The 17,840-nt window shown below is 40.5% G+C and overlaps 1 protein-coding gene across 1 annotated transcript; it reads right to left on the minus strand.

The window, feature by feature from the left end:
* Positions 1 to 260: 260 nt before the first annotated feature.
* Gm36298 (predicted gene, 36298) lies at positions 261 to 13,922 on the minus strand. The gene is made up of 4 exons (NM_001378675.1): positions 13,811 to 13,922; positions 3,831 to 3,957; positions 3,584 to 3,644; positions 261 to 2,139 (listed from the first exon to the last, which is right to left on the minus strand). Exons 1-4 carry the CDS (start codon positions 13,811 to 13,813, stop codon positions 1,269 to 1,271), a joined length of 1,062 nt encoding a protein of 353 aa, NP_001365604.1. The 5' UTR covers positions 13,814 to 13,922; the 3' UTR covers positions 261 to 1,268.
* Between the last annotated feature and the right edge of the window lie 3,918 nt (positions 13,923 to 17,840).

The raw sequence follows: 17,840 nt of genomic DNA on the forward strand, positions 1-17,840 counted from the left end.
GTCAACTGCAAAGGCCTTACCACATTACTCACACAGTTTTTCTCTCCAGTGTCTTCTATGTATTCTGAGATATATTATGTGCTCTTTTATATATGCAAAGAAAACTGTGATATGCAAAGGTTTACCACATTGTGTATATTCATTCTCATTCTCTCTCTCTCTCTCTCTCTCTCTCTCTCTCTCTCTCTCTCTCTCTCTCTCTCTCTCTCTCTCCTGTATGATGTGCTCCTTCCTGCATTAGGAGATAACTTTGCACAGCATAGGTTTTACCACATTGCTTATACTCAGAAGGATTCTGGCCCCTACAAATATGTTCATGATGATTAAGAGTATGATCACATTCACAGTCTTTCTCTTCAGTACGTTCACTTATACATTCAGAAATGATGGTGTTGTAAAAAGGTTGCTCACATCCATTTCCATTTTGTAGCTTTTCCCTCCAGTATGTATTCTTTTATTCTTTTGAAGATGACCATGATTTGAAAAGACTTTCACACACTAATTAAACTTGTAACGTTTCTCTCTAGTATGTCCTTTATGAATTTGTAGATTATAATGATGGGAAAAGGCTTTTTGTTACATTCATTACATTCATAAGATTTCACTCCAGTATAAATTATTCTACGGATTGGAGGTTACAAGGTTGGGAAAAGGCTTTGTCACACTGATTCCATTTGTAGGATTTATCTCCTGTATATCTTCTTCTATGAATTTTAAGATAACTGTGTTGTGAAAGGCTTTGTCACTTTGATTACATTTGTAAGGCTTCTCTCCAGTATGTGTTCTTTTATGATTTTGGAGGTAAGTGTTTTGAAAAGGTTTTATCACATTCATTACATTTGAAGGGTTTCTCTCTTATATGTGTACTTCTATGAATTTGGAGATGAATAAATTGGGAAAAGGCTTTATCACATTCATTACATTTGTAGGGTTTCTCTACAGTATGTGTTCTTCTATGAATGTGCAGATTACTGTATTGGGAAAAGGCTTTATCACATTGATTACATTAGTAGGGTTTTTCTCCAGGATGTATCCTTGTATGTGTTTGGAGATGACGATTCTCAGAAAAGGCTTTATCACATTGATTACATTTGAACGGTTTCTCTCCTGTATGTCTTCTTCTATGAATTTGAAGATAACTGTGTTGTGAAAAGGCTGTCACATTGATTACATTTGTACGGCTTCTCTCCAGTATGTGTTCTTTTATGATTTTGGAAGCAAAATTGTGTTGAAAACGGTTTATCACATTCAATACATTTGAAGGTTTTCTATCCAGTATGTATTCTTCTATGAAAATAGAGATGACCGTATTGGGAAAAGGCTTTATCACATTGATTACATTTGTAGGGTTTTTCTCCAGTATGTATTCTTATATGTGTTTGGAGACTACGTTTCTGGGAGAAGGCTTTATCACATTGATTACATTTGTAGGGTTTATCTCCAGTATGTGTTTTTATATGAATTTGGAGATTACCAAATTGGGAAAAGGCTTTATCACATTCATTACATTTGAAGGGTTTCTCTCCGGTATGTGTTCTTCTATGAATGTGAAGATTAGTGTGTTGTGAAAAGGCTTTATCACATTGATTACATTTGTAAGGCTTCTCTCCAGTATGTGTTCTTTTATGATTTTGGAGGTGAAAGTGTTTTGAAAAGGCTTTATCACATTCATCACATTTGAAGGGTTTCTCTCCAGTATGTGTGCTTCTATGAATTTGGAGATGACCGTATTGGGAAAAGGCTTTATCACATTGATTACATTTGTAGGGTTTTTCTCCAGTATGCATTCTTATATGTGTTTGGAGACTACGTTTCTGTGAAAAGGCTTTATCACATTCATTACATATGAAGGGTTTCTCTCCAGTATGAATTCTTTCATGCCTTTTAAGATGACTGGGCGTTGCAAATCCTTTACCACATTGATTACATTCATAGGGTTTCTGTCCAGTTTGTGTTCTTTTATGTACTCGGAGACTTGTGTAAGGTAAAAAATCTTTGACACAGTGAATAACTACAGAGGGGATCTTTTCTGTATGAATCCTTTCATGCCTTTGGGCATGACTGTGATCATGTAAAGCAAAGGCTTTACCACATTGAGTATATTCAGAGGGTTTCTCTGCACTCTGACTCCTTTCACACCTGAGAAGAGAAATGGCACATGTAAGAGCTTTACCACATGGATGAATACTTTCTTCTTGTTTTTCTGTTTGTTTGTTTGTTTGTTTACTTATTATATGAAAGTACACTGTAGCTGTCCTGTCTTCTGAGACTCCAGATCTCACTATGGATGGTTCTTAGCCACCATGTGGTTGCTGAGATTTGAACTCAGGACCTTCAGAAGGGCAGTTGGTGCTCTTAACTGCTGAGCCATCTCTGAAGTCCCAGAATACTTTCATCTCTAGGATTTAATGTTACTATTTGTCTAAATGTAAAGAGGCATCAGACCTTTTATCCCTTTCCTTACATTCATGCTGTTCTCCTTCATTATGGGTTCTTTGTCATGGTTAGAGACACCTGAGAATGTATGAACATTGATTACATGGCTCAGATTTACATATTCTTTTTCTATAAAACTTTGTTCCCGTACTTGAAGAAAAGTGGAGGAATTCAGAGCTTTAATGCACTAAGTGTATTCCAAGTTTTACTGTACTGTGGGTCAAAGTGAACCAGGAAAAATAGGAGCATTTGTACATCTCTAGGACTCAAGAGAATTTTCACCAGAATGGGCTTGCCATCAAACGAGGAAATGTAATGAACTGTTAACTTGTATTATGTTCAAAAAGTCTACTCTATAACTAAAACCCACTATATATCTTCTAATAGTTTTAGGAAAGCGAGGGAAAGAGAGAGAGAGAGAGAAAGACAGACAGACATAGTTTTTTGGGATATCTGTTTGGTATACATGGTATGTATCCATTATAAAATATTATATACTTATGAAAGGAAGTCCAATATATAAAATGTTGAAGTTTGCATTCACAAGGTTTGACTCAGTGTTCTCATAGACATGTGAAATATGGATTAAGGTTACTGCAAAGCCGCCTACTCACCTCCCAAATGCTGCCCTTCTAATTAAACTTAGCACTGACACTGCAAATAAATGAGTACAACCAGCTTAAATATAGACTATTGCTTCTTAGAAGCTTTTGGACATATATTTACCAACTATTCAATTTATAGCTTTTCCAAAGTAAACAGAAACAGACTGCCAGTTGTACTATGTAGCACTATACATTAAGGCATTGTTTCCTTGTTTTCTTTTTTTTTTTTTTTTTTTTTGGATTTTGAGACAGGGTTTCTCTGTACAGCCCTGCTCGAACTCAGAAATCCGCCTGCCTCTGCCTCCTGAGTGCTGGGATTACAGGTGTGCACCTCCACACCCAGCGCTTGTCCTCTTTCTTAAAGGAAGGCCTTACAAAAAATCAGATACAGGACATTAAAGGTGATGGTTTTGTTGGAATGTAACACTCATCAATACACTTAAAGCTGTGCTAATCTACACTGCTCCTTTTCTTATCAATTTTCAGCACACATTAACATATCTTTAGAGGCAGATTTGTATGAGCTTGCACATGAAAATTACCTTCTGTGTCTTCTAGAACTTTGACAATATTCTTCAATATTTTGGGCTTCCCAATTAAAGCCTGAAACAGAAAATGTATGCCTTGAAATTTAGCAAAATGTAAGTTACTGTCTTCAGTGAACCTTATAGTCATGCATGATTTATTCACCAAATCCTTCCTTCATTTTTATTGAAACTACAGAAGTGCATCAAAAGAAAAAACTGTTTTCTTGAATTTTAAAACAGGAAAGGGAATTCACAAATTTACCTATAGCATTGAGGTTCCTGAAGGTCTCCAGCATGACATCTTTGTAGAGCTTCTTCTGAGAAGGATCCAGCAGAGCCCACTCCTCTTGAGTGAAGTTCACATGCACGTCCTCATAAGTCACTGCATTCTAGAGCATCCCATAAACGTGTACAAAAGAAAGCACAATAGAAACAACATCGGGCATCAATTCTTCATAGGCAATGTGTTCATATAATTCTGGGGCCTGTCCAACTTATTTACTCACACCCAAGTTCTACTGTAACTACGAAGTCATGTCAGAAGGAAATTTAATAATAAGGTTCGCCCTTGTCATTTCTTTTTTTCTTTTATTAAGAGTTATGTATTTCATATATTTGAGTACACTGTTGCTGTCTTCAGACACCCAAGAAGAGGGCATCGGATAGCTATTACAAGTGGTTGTGAACCACCATGTGGTTGCTGGGATTAAACTCAGGACCTCTATAAGAACAATCAGTGTTCTTAAGCTCTGAGGCATCTCTCCAGCCCTGTCACCCCTGTCATTTCTCAACCCTTTGAATAGGATGTAGCCTTTTTAAAGAATGTTCAATTACACATATACAGAGACAAGCTCTACAAGAACAATAGTGTTTAGCACACACCAAAGAAATTGTATTAACAATTAATATATATATATATATATAAATCAATAAACATGCTGGGTCTATTGGTTTATGCCTTTAACAATGCAGTCAGGAGACATAAGCAGAAGTATCACGTTGAGATGGATGTATACAATGGGTTCTAAGACAGCCGAAGATACATAGTAAGACCCTGTATCTCCTGACATAATTAACCAAAAAACCAGAATTACAGAATGAACTTATGTGCTTTTATTTAAGTTCTTATTTTTAAAAAAAAAAGATTTTATTTATTTCTTTCATGTATATGTCACTGTAGCTTTCTTTAGACACATCAGAATAGGACATCAGATCCCATTACAGATGGTTGTTCACAACCATGTGGTTGCTGGGAATTGAACTCAGGATCTTTGGAAGAGCAGTCAATGCTCTTACCTGCTGAGCCATCTCTCCAACCCTTTACTTAAACTCTTTTGAGAGTGATACATACAATACAGTTCTGTATTCATCTTCCAGAACCTGAGGTACACCAGTTCACACTATAACATTAATAAGATATTACCAAAAGGGAATATATGGTTTAACAGTTCCACTTGGACATAAGAAAATATTGGCAACACTAATGTTGATCAGAGGTAAACAACATATGGTAGGAGAGGCAGCTCAGCTGTGAAGATTAGGGCATGGTTCTAATGCTAAGACTCAGACTCTGCCTGTAAACTCTGAAGGTCCTTGTCTTTACTTGCCTTTTGATCAATCAGTATGGTTCACAGCAGTCAATGCATGGGTGGAAGGACTGCCAGATTCCCAAAGGAGAGGAAAGAGAGGCATGGGGCAGGAAAGGGAGATCTACCATGCTTTAGAGGAAAAGACAGTCACCAGCCATGTGCTATCCCCAGTGGAGTGATCATTGGCCACTTCCCCAGGTGGAAGGTTCAAAATACAACTAAGTTGACAGCAGAATTAGGGTGTTGGGCAAGGAAAAGGCAAGTGGGCAACAAAGCTGAGGGCAGATTGAGAGGGTTGAGCAAGGACTAAAGGAAAGGACACACTAGTGGTGGGAGGCTTGAAAAGGCAAGACACTGAGCCACAAGAAAAGGTAAAAATAATGTGTGTGTGTGTGTGTGTGTGTGTGTGTGTGTGTGTGTGTGTGTGTGTGCAAGAGCATGCGGAAGACTTTCATCCAGATCTTTTTGTTTTGTTGTGTTTTGTTTCTGAGATGGGGTTTCTCTGTATAGACCTGGCTGTCTGGAACTCACTGTATAGACCAGCTGCCTCCAACTCAAAAATTCACCTGCCTCTGTCTCCCAAATGCGGCAATTAAAAGCATGTATCACCACTGCCCAGCCTGTACAGAGCTTAAGAAGGGTAGTTAAAAAGCTAGGTGCAACATGAAGAGCTCTTGCTGGTCCTACAAATGAGTGAACCCAATTCCCTCTATTTACAGGGGTTCCACAGCTATCCATTATTCCACTTTCAGGAGGTCTCAGGCCATCTTCTGACTACTGTGAGGAATGGGCACACATGAGGTATTTATTTGTGCATACAGGCAAAAGAATCATAGTCTTCCCAACATAAGTCACAACAAACACAGAAGGTAGAAAGGTCAGCACCTGCCATCCAATAACTGAGAAGTCTAAGCAGTATTAATGCCATGCGTATATGCCATGCTGGGAAATAGGATGATACTGTCTGTGAAATTTCAAAAACCAGGAGATGGATAAAGCTCAGCACAAAAACATATGCTTGACATTACACATATGAAATACACACACATTACAGGCCCATCTGAAAATAAAACAGGCCAGGTTAGTTGGCCCACATTTGATCCCAACATTTGAAGTCAGAATCATTTGATCTCTATGTTCAAGGACTGGATGGCATACAGGATTACTAGGTAGGGCGACAGAAAAAAATTGTCTTCAAAGACAGAAAACAAAAATAAAGAATGAAAACATTGGGCAAATAACGTAAGACTGACTAGCTAGCTATTGCTTCCACTGCATCTTAGGTAATTTAAAGACAGAGTCTACTATGGAGAAAGCATGACAGGAAGGAAGGATATGAAAAGGAAGCTGAAGTATGAATTTCAATCAAAACCCAATAAACAGAAAAAAGAGGAAATGGATTAAGTCTATAGACACTAAAATCCCATGTCAATAAGGAAATGCATCTAGTAGGGCTCTTTTACAAAAGCCTCCATATTCTCAAAAAGGAAGAACACCAAGAAGAGATAAGAGTTTAAAGCCAACATTCTATCTGGAACCTCTTTGATACACCTTATTATGCTCTGACCTTGGTAAGGATAGGCTCATGGTCATTCCTTGATAAAAATGCATTTATTCTAACTTCATGGACCCGTAAAATCTTCAACAGCATACACAGTGTTCAACTGTCCAAAGTCTCTTTGACCCTCAAGACAATCTTTGGACTGTCACGTCTTCTAAATTCTGTCAGCGGAAACTAGCATACAATGGGACAAAGAAAGAATCTAATCAAACACTGCTGCTCAAGGAGAACACAAGTAATCTCATCAGTATCACTGCGCATGCCTACGGTGGTTTGTGATTGACATCATCAGCCCTATGTGGTAGGAACTGTTAGATTCTCGGGATAAGAAACCACCCCTCTCCACAGGCTCTGGCCCCAGACCATTACCAGCTCTTCAAACAATATGCCTGGTTTTAGAAAAGGAGCTCTTTTTCTGTTTCTTTGTCAATACCTCATGGCCTTAGGCAAGGATCCCAAGGCCTAGGCCCCAGGCTGTTACAGGCCCAACCAAGAATGTTGCTGAGTTTGAGAAGAAGCTATGTCATTCTCCATCTATGAAGGCCTCAGGGATGGCCTTGCTTGATCAGGACAGTCCTCGCCACAACAGTGTTTTTCCTTCCCAAATGGTGTTGACAGATGTCTTGACCATGTGACAGAACTATGCTTTTTCAAGAAGAAAAATGGTCCTTTATGGCACACCAGGCCTTAGTGTTGGTTGTGAGTATGCAATACTTCATTGAGCAGCTTGTTAAAGGGCTGGTCTGTGACCTTGGAAAGGGCCTATTTGTTAATCAGGATTGTCTCCTTTGTTATGACCTGGAGCGATATTTCCCCACAATCCTGATGAACAACCCTGTGTATCCCAGCATCCTAATCTCTTAGATGCTTGATTACCATGCTACTTCTCTGTGGGTGTTCAGGAGGCAGTCCCTCCCTCAACTAAATGTGACTTCCCATTTTCTTATCATTGGAAAGTCTTTTCCATCAGTGATTCTACTCTATGCTTCTTTTTTTTTTTTTTTTTTTTTTTGGTTTTTCAAGACAGGGTTTCTCTGTATAGCTCTGGCTGTCATGGAATTCACTTTGTAGACCAGGCTAGCCTCCAAATCAGAAATCCACCTGCCTTTGCACGTGCTGAGATTAAAGGTGTGCACCACCAAGCCCAGCTCTCTATGCTTCTTATCACAGCATAAATTTGGAGTTCTTAAGATGGGGTTTACAACTGCCACAAAATTAACTCCAAATGGATCTTAAATGGTGGCCAGGGCACAATGTTTAGAAGATACCAGAGAATCTCGGACTCTCCGAATTTGGCATCTTGCTAAGGATGTTTCTACATGGCAAGCCCTTGCTCCAAATGCTTTGTGCAGATGAAGCTCCCATAATGAAGTTGTTAAGATGCCACCACTGAGTACATCTAGTGCCTAAGACCTCAAGGAATCGCACAGCTGGCTGTTAGTTTCCACCTAACCCAGGAAAGAGCCCACTATCAGGACTCCTGCTTCTCACACCACTGCTCCTTCAGGTTAGTGGCAGTGGTCACGTGCTCACCATGATGAGACTTAGTAACTCGCCTGCACTCTGCAAAAACACCCAGCATCAGAGTTCAAAGCACATCACACCAACCATAGAAGCCTGCTTTGCTATGCTGCTGAATCTGCAATAGGGAACAAAACACCTGGAAGAGGCCTCTCTTTGTCTGATTGGACTGTTTTCCAGGAGGCCCTGATTGGCCAGTGACAAGAGCACTGGCCTTAGGGATAGACTGTGCTGAAAGCTTGCCTCTTAGGGCTTCCTACCCCAGGAAATCAGTCCAGGACTTGACACTCTTCAGATTTGCAAGATCTTTGTTTCTGTATTGCAATGTGCCTGTCCTCCAATAGCTGAGCTTTCTGTTACCAGCACTGAGCACAAATATCTTCTCCCTCCATTTTGTAATCCTCCCCCTCTCCTCTTCTTCCTCCTTCTCTTCCTCTACTTCCTAATCCTCCTCCTCCCCTCTTGCTCCTGTTCCTCCTCCTCCTTTATCTCCTCCTCTTCATCCTACTGTTCTTCCTCCTCGTCCTCTTCTTCTAAATGTTCCCCCACCCCTCCTCTTCCTCCCGCTCCTCTTCCTCCTTTTCTTCTTCTCCCTGCCCTCCTCTGCCTCTCCTCCTCCTCCTCCTAGAATCCAGATGGGTAGCTTGCACAGTTCATTATTCATCTTGGTGCAGAGTGAACTATATGAACCACATGCAGAATGCTTCCATGCATATTATCAATTACTGTGTCATTTTAAGATATAAAATGCGATATTTGTTTCTGTGATTTTTGCACTGATCTCAGGAATACCTCAGCTAATACTCATCTACTACATATTGAAAGGGCCGAAAAATCACTGAAGACCCCAGATCAGATAATATGCAAAAAAAAAGCACTTATTCTGGAGAAACAACCAGCATTCTTTGAAATGGCGACCCCAGACAAAGGTATGAGGACCTCCTTATAGGAAACAGGTGGAACTCTATAGAAGGATAGGGTAGTGTAAAATTTCATTGGTAGGGCTAGGGGGACACAGGTTGTCAGTGATCTGCATTCCTATGCCATGAACTTTTCACCATATGATGAAATAGGACTGCCCAGTCCAGATGGACCATTCTCAGATAGTTCCCCATTTCTGTGGTTATCTCCAGTCTGGTCTCTGGAAGGGGGTTCTACAATCTTCTTCTGGATTTTATGGTCTGTTCCTAAACCTGGTGTCTTATGACTTACTTTTGGGATTTACAGTTTATTCCTGAAGCTGGCACCTTTTGGAAATAAGGACTGGTCCTCAAATGGCAACAAAAGGGCTCCTTAGATGGAGAAAAGTAGGGTTTATCTTGCCCTTTCAATATGATTCTCCAGACAACCCTGGGAGAAAAGCAGGAAATGACGAAATGAATTCCAATCACTGTGGAGCACTACTGTTAGCCAGCACATCTTCCTGAGTTGAAAAGGTGAAAAATCATCTGTATTATTAAAGGATTTCCACTTGAACAGAACTGATAGTATGGATCTCTCTATGTATGTAGAAAGTGGATATATAAGAATGGCTCACAGAATGTGGTCCAACTAGGAAACCAATAACTGCATACCAATGGAAAGTTGAAGGATACAGGATGGAACCTCTAATGCTAGAAAAATGAAATGATCTCCCTTGCCAGAGTATGGCAAGCAGAAAAAGCAAAGGAGTGAGCATCTTCAATATCCTTTATAAATGTAGGATACCACCAGAACCTGTGGCCTACATTAAAGACATTTTTTGTCAATTCAAAAGAACCAGAATAAAGAAGGGGTTCTCCCATGTTAAATGTTGCAAATAATAAAAAACACTTTCACAATGCCCACCTGATTCAGTTTTAGGTTATTCAACTTGTTTTAATGCAGTAACTTGAACTACTTGAAGTAGTGTCGATTACAGTTGACAATAAGTTCAGTTCTTTATCCAGATTCATGACTGCCTTTTCTGCATCCAGAGTAATGGCCAGTCAAGGTGATTATCGACCTCACTCTCATTGCTAATGTCAAGTTCCGCCAAACCAGGAAAACTTTCCCCTTCAAAGCCAAGGCTAGAAGAGATGCAGCACTGTCTTCCCATCATGTGGTCTTAGGGACAAGACCAGATGTTCAAAGCAGTTATCAATTACATAGCATGAGCCAGCTATTGGAAAATTGGAAAGGCATTCTTATACTTGGGAAACACCACAGAATTGCAAATAGGAAGAGATCAGAGCAGAGCTGAATTCACAGAAATTACATTGAAAGGGGAACCAATAATTGATTATTTTCAAACTTAAATATTACTAAAAAAACGAATAGCCATAATGACATTCAAAACTAGCAGCCCATATCCTCACATCAGGAATAGCATTAATAAAACAGTACTTGAACTTGCCTCTATGTGGACTCTTAGCTGCTGACACCTGTAACTTGACACACAACTTGACACACACACAACTATACCCGATGGCCTGGGTTTCAATTCTTGAGCTGACTTAATGATGTCAGTGAAGATTGCACATGTATCTGTACCATACATGCAAATTGAATGCTCATTGGCTTAACAGACATTCACAAATCAAACACCCATCAATAAAGTCTGTCTTCATCACAGAACGTGATTAATACACGATCCAAAATTAAAAATCACCTCCCTGCCATAATCAGGTCTTGTTCATAATGGCGACTCCAGCAGCTGATTGCCTACCCTGTTTCCCCAGTAGGGATCGCAATAAACTCCCTTCTCTTCTGGTGTGAATGCAGAAGCTATGCCCATCAGGCAAATCCTGTTCCTCTTACTGTAATAAAAAAGTTGATTACATACATGCAAGTAATTTAAACACACAGTGGTGGCAGTGATTTAGACTCAAGTATTTAGTTGGTTTAGTCAATAGGAGAGCAATGTCATTGTCCTGGAAAATAACGGAGTGGAATGAATGCTACCTGACTCAAAATAGGAAAGTTTATCTCAGAAACATTATTTAAAGCCTGGAGGTACAGCTGGTGTGGAATTAACATCTTTCCCAGGGAAAGATCACTTATTCAGCTTGGGCTGATGCCTAAATAAGACCCAGCCTAGGAAATAGTATGAATTCCACATATGGTGTCATCAATAAGTTTTTTTAGGTTCACCCCCAGGTTACACTTTGAACAGTTTAATGGGGGGACAGGACCTTGCAAGTTTAGCCACCGAGGCTGATGGAGATTTACAGAGCAAAACTATCTTCTAGTCCATAATGTAAGATCTAGAAAAGAGTTTTAAAAGATAGATCCATGCCACAACTCTCCCATACATAAAGGACAGAGAACACAAATGCAGAAAATATCAAGGAAACATCACCTAAGAGCACTGTAGTTACGGTTCTAATATGAACATGCCTGCTGATCTTTTCTAACCTCAGAATAAGACTGTTTGAAGGTTCTGACCCACCCACCCACCCATCCAACCACCCATCCAACCACTCATCCAACCACCCATCCATCCAACCATCCATCCATCCATCCATCCATCCATCCATCCATCCATCCATTGATCCAAGGCAACTTTTTAATCTGTTTAACTTGGGGCAGGAGAGATGGCTCAGCATACCTGGCCACTGGTTCCCACCCAGCCAAGGGAAGTGCCCACTTCCCCAGCTTCAAATGTTCATGCCCCTGCTCTTTCAAGTAAGAGGCAGCTGTCACAGACTCACCATAGAGCTGATTGGCCCATTTTTTGGGTCCACACACCAGGCAATCAAGAATCTAAATAAAAATTTGAACTTACTGTGAAACCAAGATAGTACATGAGTCCTACGAAATATATTGTACTACGAAATCTAGGTAATACAATGTGGCCCATCCACTCAGAGTAGAAAGGGAGGGGGGACTGGGACTGGAAGAAGAATTATGGGGGTGGGGGGAGACTGGGAGGAAGGCAGTGAGCCGTAATTTGAATAAAGAGAAATCAATTTATTAAAAAGCAGGGGAGTGCTTTTATAGTCAAGCTCAAGGACTAGGTACATAGCATGTGCTTACAAAAGTGGAATCTTTTTCAGTTAGTAACTTAGTTCACTATCACACAGTTAACAGAACATACCAAGAACTCTGGAATCTATTTCTGATGTAGAAATCACAAAACTACAAATAAAGAACAATTCACGAAAAAAAAAAAAACCAAACAAACAAAAAAGAAGGTGACTTTTAACTTGGAATCTAATTTTAACCTTAATATTAATTTGTAAAAGAAAGAAAAACTGGAGTCTGCAAGCCTATCACAAATACAATTTTGATTATTTCCTGTGTTTGAGACAGGGTCTGATACAGACACGAAGCTGACTTTGACTCACTAATCACACTACAATGTATAATACATATTAAAAGTATAATAGATAGCAGGATGTATGCGCCTTTGAGCAAATACTCCTAGCATCAGAATCTTCTATAAAAGAGAGAGATGAGAAGCCATTTGGTGTTGGTCTGGTTATTGGTAAAGGAGAGTGATCTTGAAAAATTGCAGGCTATTCCCTAGCAGAGATAATGACATAAGAAGATAAAGTTTGGCCAGGCAGTGGTGGTGCAAGCCTTTAATCCCAGCATTTAGGAGGAAGAGGCAGGCGGATTTCTCAGTTCGAGGCCAGCCTGGTGTACAGTGTGAGTTCCAGGCCAGCAAGAGCTACAAAGATGAACCCTGTCTCAAAAAAATCCAAAAACAAAACAAAACAACACAAAACAAAAAAACAAAAAGCACCAAAAAGAGAAGATACAGTTTGATCTCACCCCTATGTGCAATGTTTGCTGCTGAGAGACGTAATCTAACACACAGCTTCTCAACACTCTGAGCTGAAGTAACTGTGCAAGTGGATTGGACATATCTGCAAAGGAGTCCCCTCTAGTTGGAAATTCAACATACATTGGATCAAACTAACCTCCCAAAAGGGTATGAATTCGTATATGAATTTATGTAAGTTTATCCATATTTGCTTGTGTAAAAGTCTTTCCTTCTGTGAGGGTGGCTCTCTTCTCCTGGTTTAAGAGAAGTTTATTGCTCCAAACTTCCTCCAAGCTTAGCAAGCAAGAGGCATCTGGACAAGAGGGAAAGGCTCTAGCAATGACTCCTTTACTTAATCACCCACTCCCTTTCCTTGGAGAACTTTCATAGGAAACTTTTTAGAAGAACTTGGAAAAAAAGATTAAAGAGATGTTTGAAAGTGTCCAACTTTTCTTCCTGTGACTTCAACTAGCAGCTGGAAGATAAGAGTATCTCAATTTCAGTGGAGATAGAACAAAAGCTATTCACTTAATCCCCTGTCTTTTTAAGAGGAGGCTCTAAATACCAGAGATTGCAGCGTCCAGCCTTGCCTCAGAGGAACTCGGGCAGGTCAGCGTCGGCTGCAACGCGACTGAGACTTAAGATAGGCAAACGTCTTAATACTAAACAGCAACCCTAAACATCCCTGAAAACCAAGTCTTGTCACCTCAGACACTCTTCCCCCTCCACTGCCTGAAGAGGAACCAAGAATGGCCAGGGCTGGTCCCCTGCATCCCATCACCCCGACTCCAGCTATTTAGCCCCCTGCTCCTTCCGGTTAAGGGCAGTGGTCACATGCTCACCATGTCGCCACGTTGTAGATCGCTGGCAATGCCCTAAGGCCCCTGGCAGCAGAGATCAAAACACATCACACCAAGCTTTCAGCCTGCTTGCAACGCAAAGGAACAGAGAGAGGGGGAACAAGGCACAGGGAAGAACACGCCTCTATTTCTATTGCCGGGCCTATCTGGAGGCCCTGATTGGTTAGTGAGACTTGATTGACATGACTACTTCCCTTAGGGTTAGAGTGCGTTAAAGGCACACAGCATAGGGCTTCCCAGCTCTGGTTTCTTCTACAGGAGCTGACGCTTTTCAGATCTGCAAGACTTTCTTTCAGTCCCGTCCTCCAATAGTCTATCTTTCTGTCATCCAGAACTCAGCAGGAACTTCTTCTTCCTGCTCCTCCAAGGCCGCCGCCAGTTCTCCTCCTCCTCACTCCGCCCCCATCCTCCACCTAGGAATCAAGAGCCACACCCACACCTTGCACAGTATGGTATTCAATTTGGAGCAGAATGAACTATAGGTTCCAAGGATAATTACAATTAAAGAGAGATTTTTTAGGACATAAAATATGACGTTTGCTTTTCTCATTTTACACTGACATCAGGAAAACCGCAGCTAATATGCAATTGCTAAAGATGAGACGCCAGACAACCCTGGGAGAAAAGCATGGGATGGATGACAATCACTATGGAGCACTATTGTTAGCCAGCACATCTTCCTACATGGGAAGGTGAAAAAATATATCTGTATTAGTAAAGGTTTTCCAGATGAACAGAACTCAGAGCATGGATCTCTATAAGTATGCAGAAAGTGGAAAGATAAGAATGGCTCACAAAATGTGGCCCCACTTGTAAATCAATGACTGTACCAACGGAGATTTGAAGAAAACAGTAGTGCTTGTATGTCTCAGCTGGTCTTCAGCATTTATCAGAATACCAAAGATGGAGCCTTAATGCTAGAAAAATAAAAGACCTTGCTGGCCAGTATGTGGGAAGAAGAGAAAGAGAAAGAACTACCATCTTCAATATCCTTTGTATATGTAGGCTCACAGCGGAAGTTCTGGCCTAGATTAATTTTTTTTCTTGTTAACCAAAACCTCCAGAGTAAAGAAGGGTTTTCCCATGTTAAATGGTGAAAATAATAAAAACCCTCACAGTGCCCATCTGTTTGGTTTTAAGTAACTGAACTCCTGTAACTACAGTCATTTGAAATAATTGCATTGGTGGCAACAACAATTGACAGGAAGTTCAGTTTTTATCCAGAGTCTTTCTTATTAGATTTATATATTTATTTTTTATGTATATGAGTACACTGTAGATGTACAGATGGTTGTGAGCCTTCATGTGGCTGTGGAGAATCAAATTTTTCAGAACTCTGCTTCACTCTGGTCAGTCCCACTCACTTAGTCCCTGCATGCTCACGCCAAAGGATTTATTTATTATTATTATACATAATTACACTGTAGCTGACTTCAGACACTCCAGATCTCATTATGGATATTTGTGAGCCACCATGTGGTTGCTGGGATTTGAACTCAGGACCTTGGGAAGAGCAGTCAGTGTTCTTACCCGCTGAGCCTTCTCCCCAGCCCCTTTATCCAGATTATTAATTGCCTGGTCTGCAGACCAGAGTAATGGCCAGTCAAGGTGACTATCAAGATGGAAAATTGGTGACCTCACTACTCATTGCTAATGTCAAGTACAGCCATACCAGGAAAACGTTCACCTTCAAAGCCTAGCCTAGAAGAGATGCAGGACTGTCTTCCCAACATGTGGCTTTAGAGACAGGATTAGATGTTCAAGGCAATTATCAATTACATAGCATGACCCAGCCTGGGCACAGGAGACCTTTTTCTAAGCAGCACTTGTAAAAGAAATGGAAAGAAATTCTTATGCCTGGGAAACATCACAGAATGGATACAAGTAAGAAGATCAAAGCAGTGCTGCATTTAAAGGGAACCAATAATTGACTTTTTACAAACATAAATATTATTGATAATACACATAGCCATTCTGACTTTGTAAAAGAATAGTCCATTTCCTGGTAGAAGGAATAGCATCTTTCAAATACTGTTTGACCTTGCCTCTATGTGGATTGTTGCCTGCTGAGACCTGTAACTTGACACACACAACTACAGCCAATAAAGACCTGTGTTTTACATTTCTGAGCTGACTTAATTGTGTCAATGAGGATTGCACATATCTCATAGGACAGTAGTAACCTAACTGCAATTTGAGTATTCACCGGCTTAACTGACATCACAAATCATACACCCATAGATCTAGTCTGCCTTCATTTACCCAACATGAATTAAGACACACTGAAAATTATAAAATCACCTCCATGCCAGCATCAGGCACTTTTCATTATGGCAACTCTAGCAGCTGATTACCCACCCTGTTTCCCCCATTAGTGTACACAATAAACTTCTTCCTATTCTGGTTAGAATGCAGAAGCTATGCCCCTCATGAAATTCCATTTCCTATTGACTCAATAAACAGTTGATTACATGACTCAAATGCATAATTTTAAAACACAGTGGTGGTACAGATGTTAACTTAAGAATTTAGTTGTGGCCCTGGCGTTCCCCTGTACTGGGGCATATAAAGTTTGCGTGTCCAATGGGCCTCTCTTTCCAGTGATGGCCGACTAGGCCGTCTTTTGATACATATGCATCTAGAGTCAAGAGCTCCGAGGTACTGGTTAGTTCATAATGTTGTTGCACCTACAGGGTTGCAGATCTCTTTAGCTCCTTGGATACTTTCTCTAGCTCCTACATTGGGAGCCATGTGATCCATCCAATAGCTGACTGTGAGCATCCACTTCTGTGTTTGCTAGGCCCCGGCATAGTCTCACAAGAGACAGCTATATCTGAGTCCTTTCAGCAAAATCTTGCTAGTGTATGCAATGGTGTCAGCGATCTGAAGCTGATTATGGGATGTCCCAGTACAGGGGAACGCCAGGGCCAACAAAATGGGAATGGGTGTGTAGGGAAGTGAGGGGGAGGGTATGGGGGAAATTTGGGATAGCATTGGAAATGTAATTGAGGAAAATACGTAATAAAAAAAAAAGAATTTAGTTGTGGGGGGCTGGTTAGATGGCTCAGCGGTTAAGAGCACTGACTGCTCTTCCAGAGGTCCTGATTTCAAATCCCACCAACCACATGGTGGCTCACAACCATCTGTAATGAGATCTGAAACCCTCTTCTGGTGTGTCTGAAGACAATTACAGTGTATAATAAATAAACAAATCTTAAAAAAAATAATTTAGTTGGTTTAAATAATAGGATAGCAATGTTACTGCCCTGAGAGATAACAGAGTGGAATGAGAGCTACATGACTCACCACAGGAAACCTTGTCTCAGAAATAATTTTCTAAAAGGCTGGAGGTATAACAGTTAGAATTAGCATCCTTAAATGGGAAAAGATCACTCATTCACCATTGACTGATGCCCAAAGAAGAGCCAGCCTAGAGCAGAATTTTTAGTTCCCAATATGCTGTTGTACCTAAGTCTCTCTTAGGTTTGGGCCACAGCTATAGTTTGAACAATAGTCACAGAGGCAGATGGAGATTCACAGAGTAAAACAACCTTCTAGTCAACAATGTATGATCTAAAAGTAAATTTAAAAGATGTATCAATGCCACAACTCTCCATGTACAATGGACAGAGAATACAAACAGAAAATATCAAGGAAACATCACCCAACAGCACTGTGGTTACCGTTCTTACATGAGCAGGTTTGCTGAGCTAGTCTAACCTAAGAATAAGGCTGCTTTTCTTACTCAGCAACTTGGTTCAGAGGAAAGCCACAATGGATTCTCCATTGATGTAGCACTAGTGAGCTGTGAGGTAGACAACAAGGAATACTGTACTGAGTGTGGCAGCCACTGTTCAGGACAGTAAATTCCATGACTAGGAAGAGCAGGTTGACTGACCTATCACAGTCTGATCTGCTGGGACTGGGATGGATTGTGAGCTAGACTATGGCTCTGGTGCCACAAGTGCTTCTCTGTAGGACCAGAAAGAAGTGCAATGGAGAATCCCAGCAG

The sequence above is a fragment of the Mus musculus genome, chromosome 13 (genome assembly GCF_000001635.26).
Source record: "Mus musculus strain C57BL/6J chromosome 13, GRCm38.p6 C57BL/6J".
NCBI lineage: Eukaryota > Metazoa > Chordata > Mammalia > Rodentia > Muridae > Mus > Mus musculus.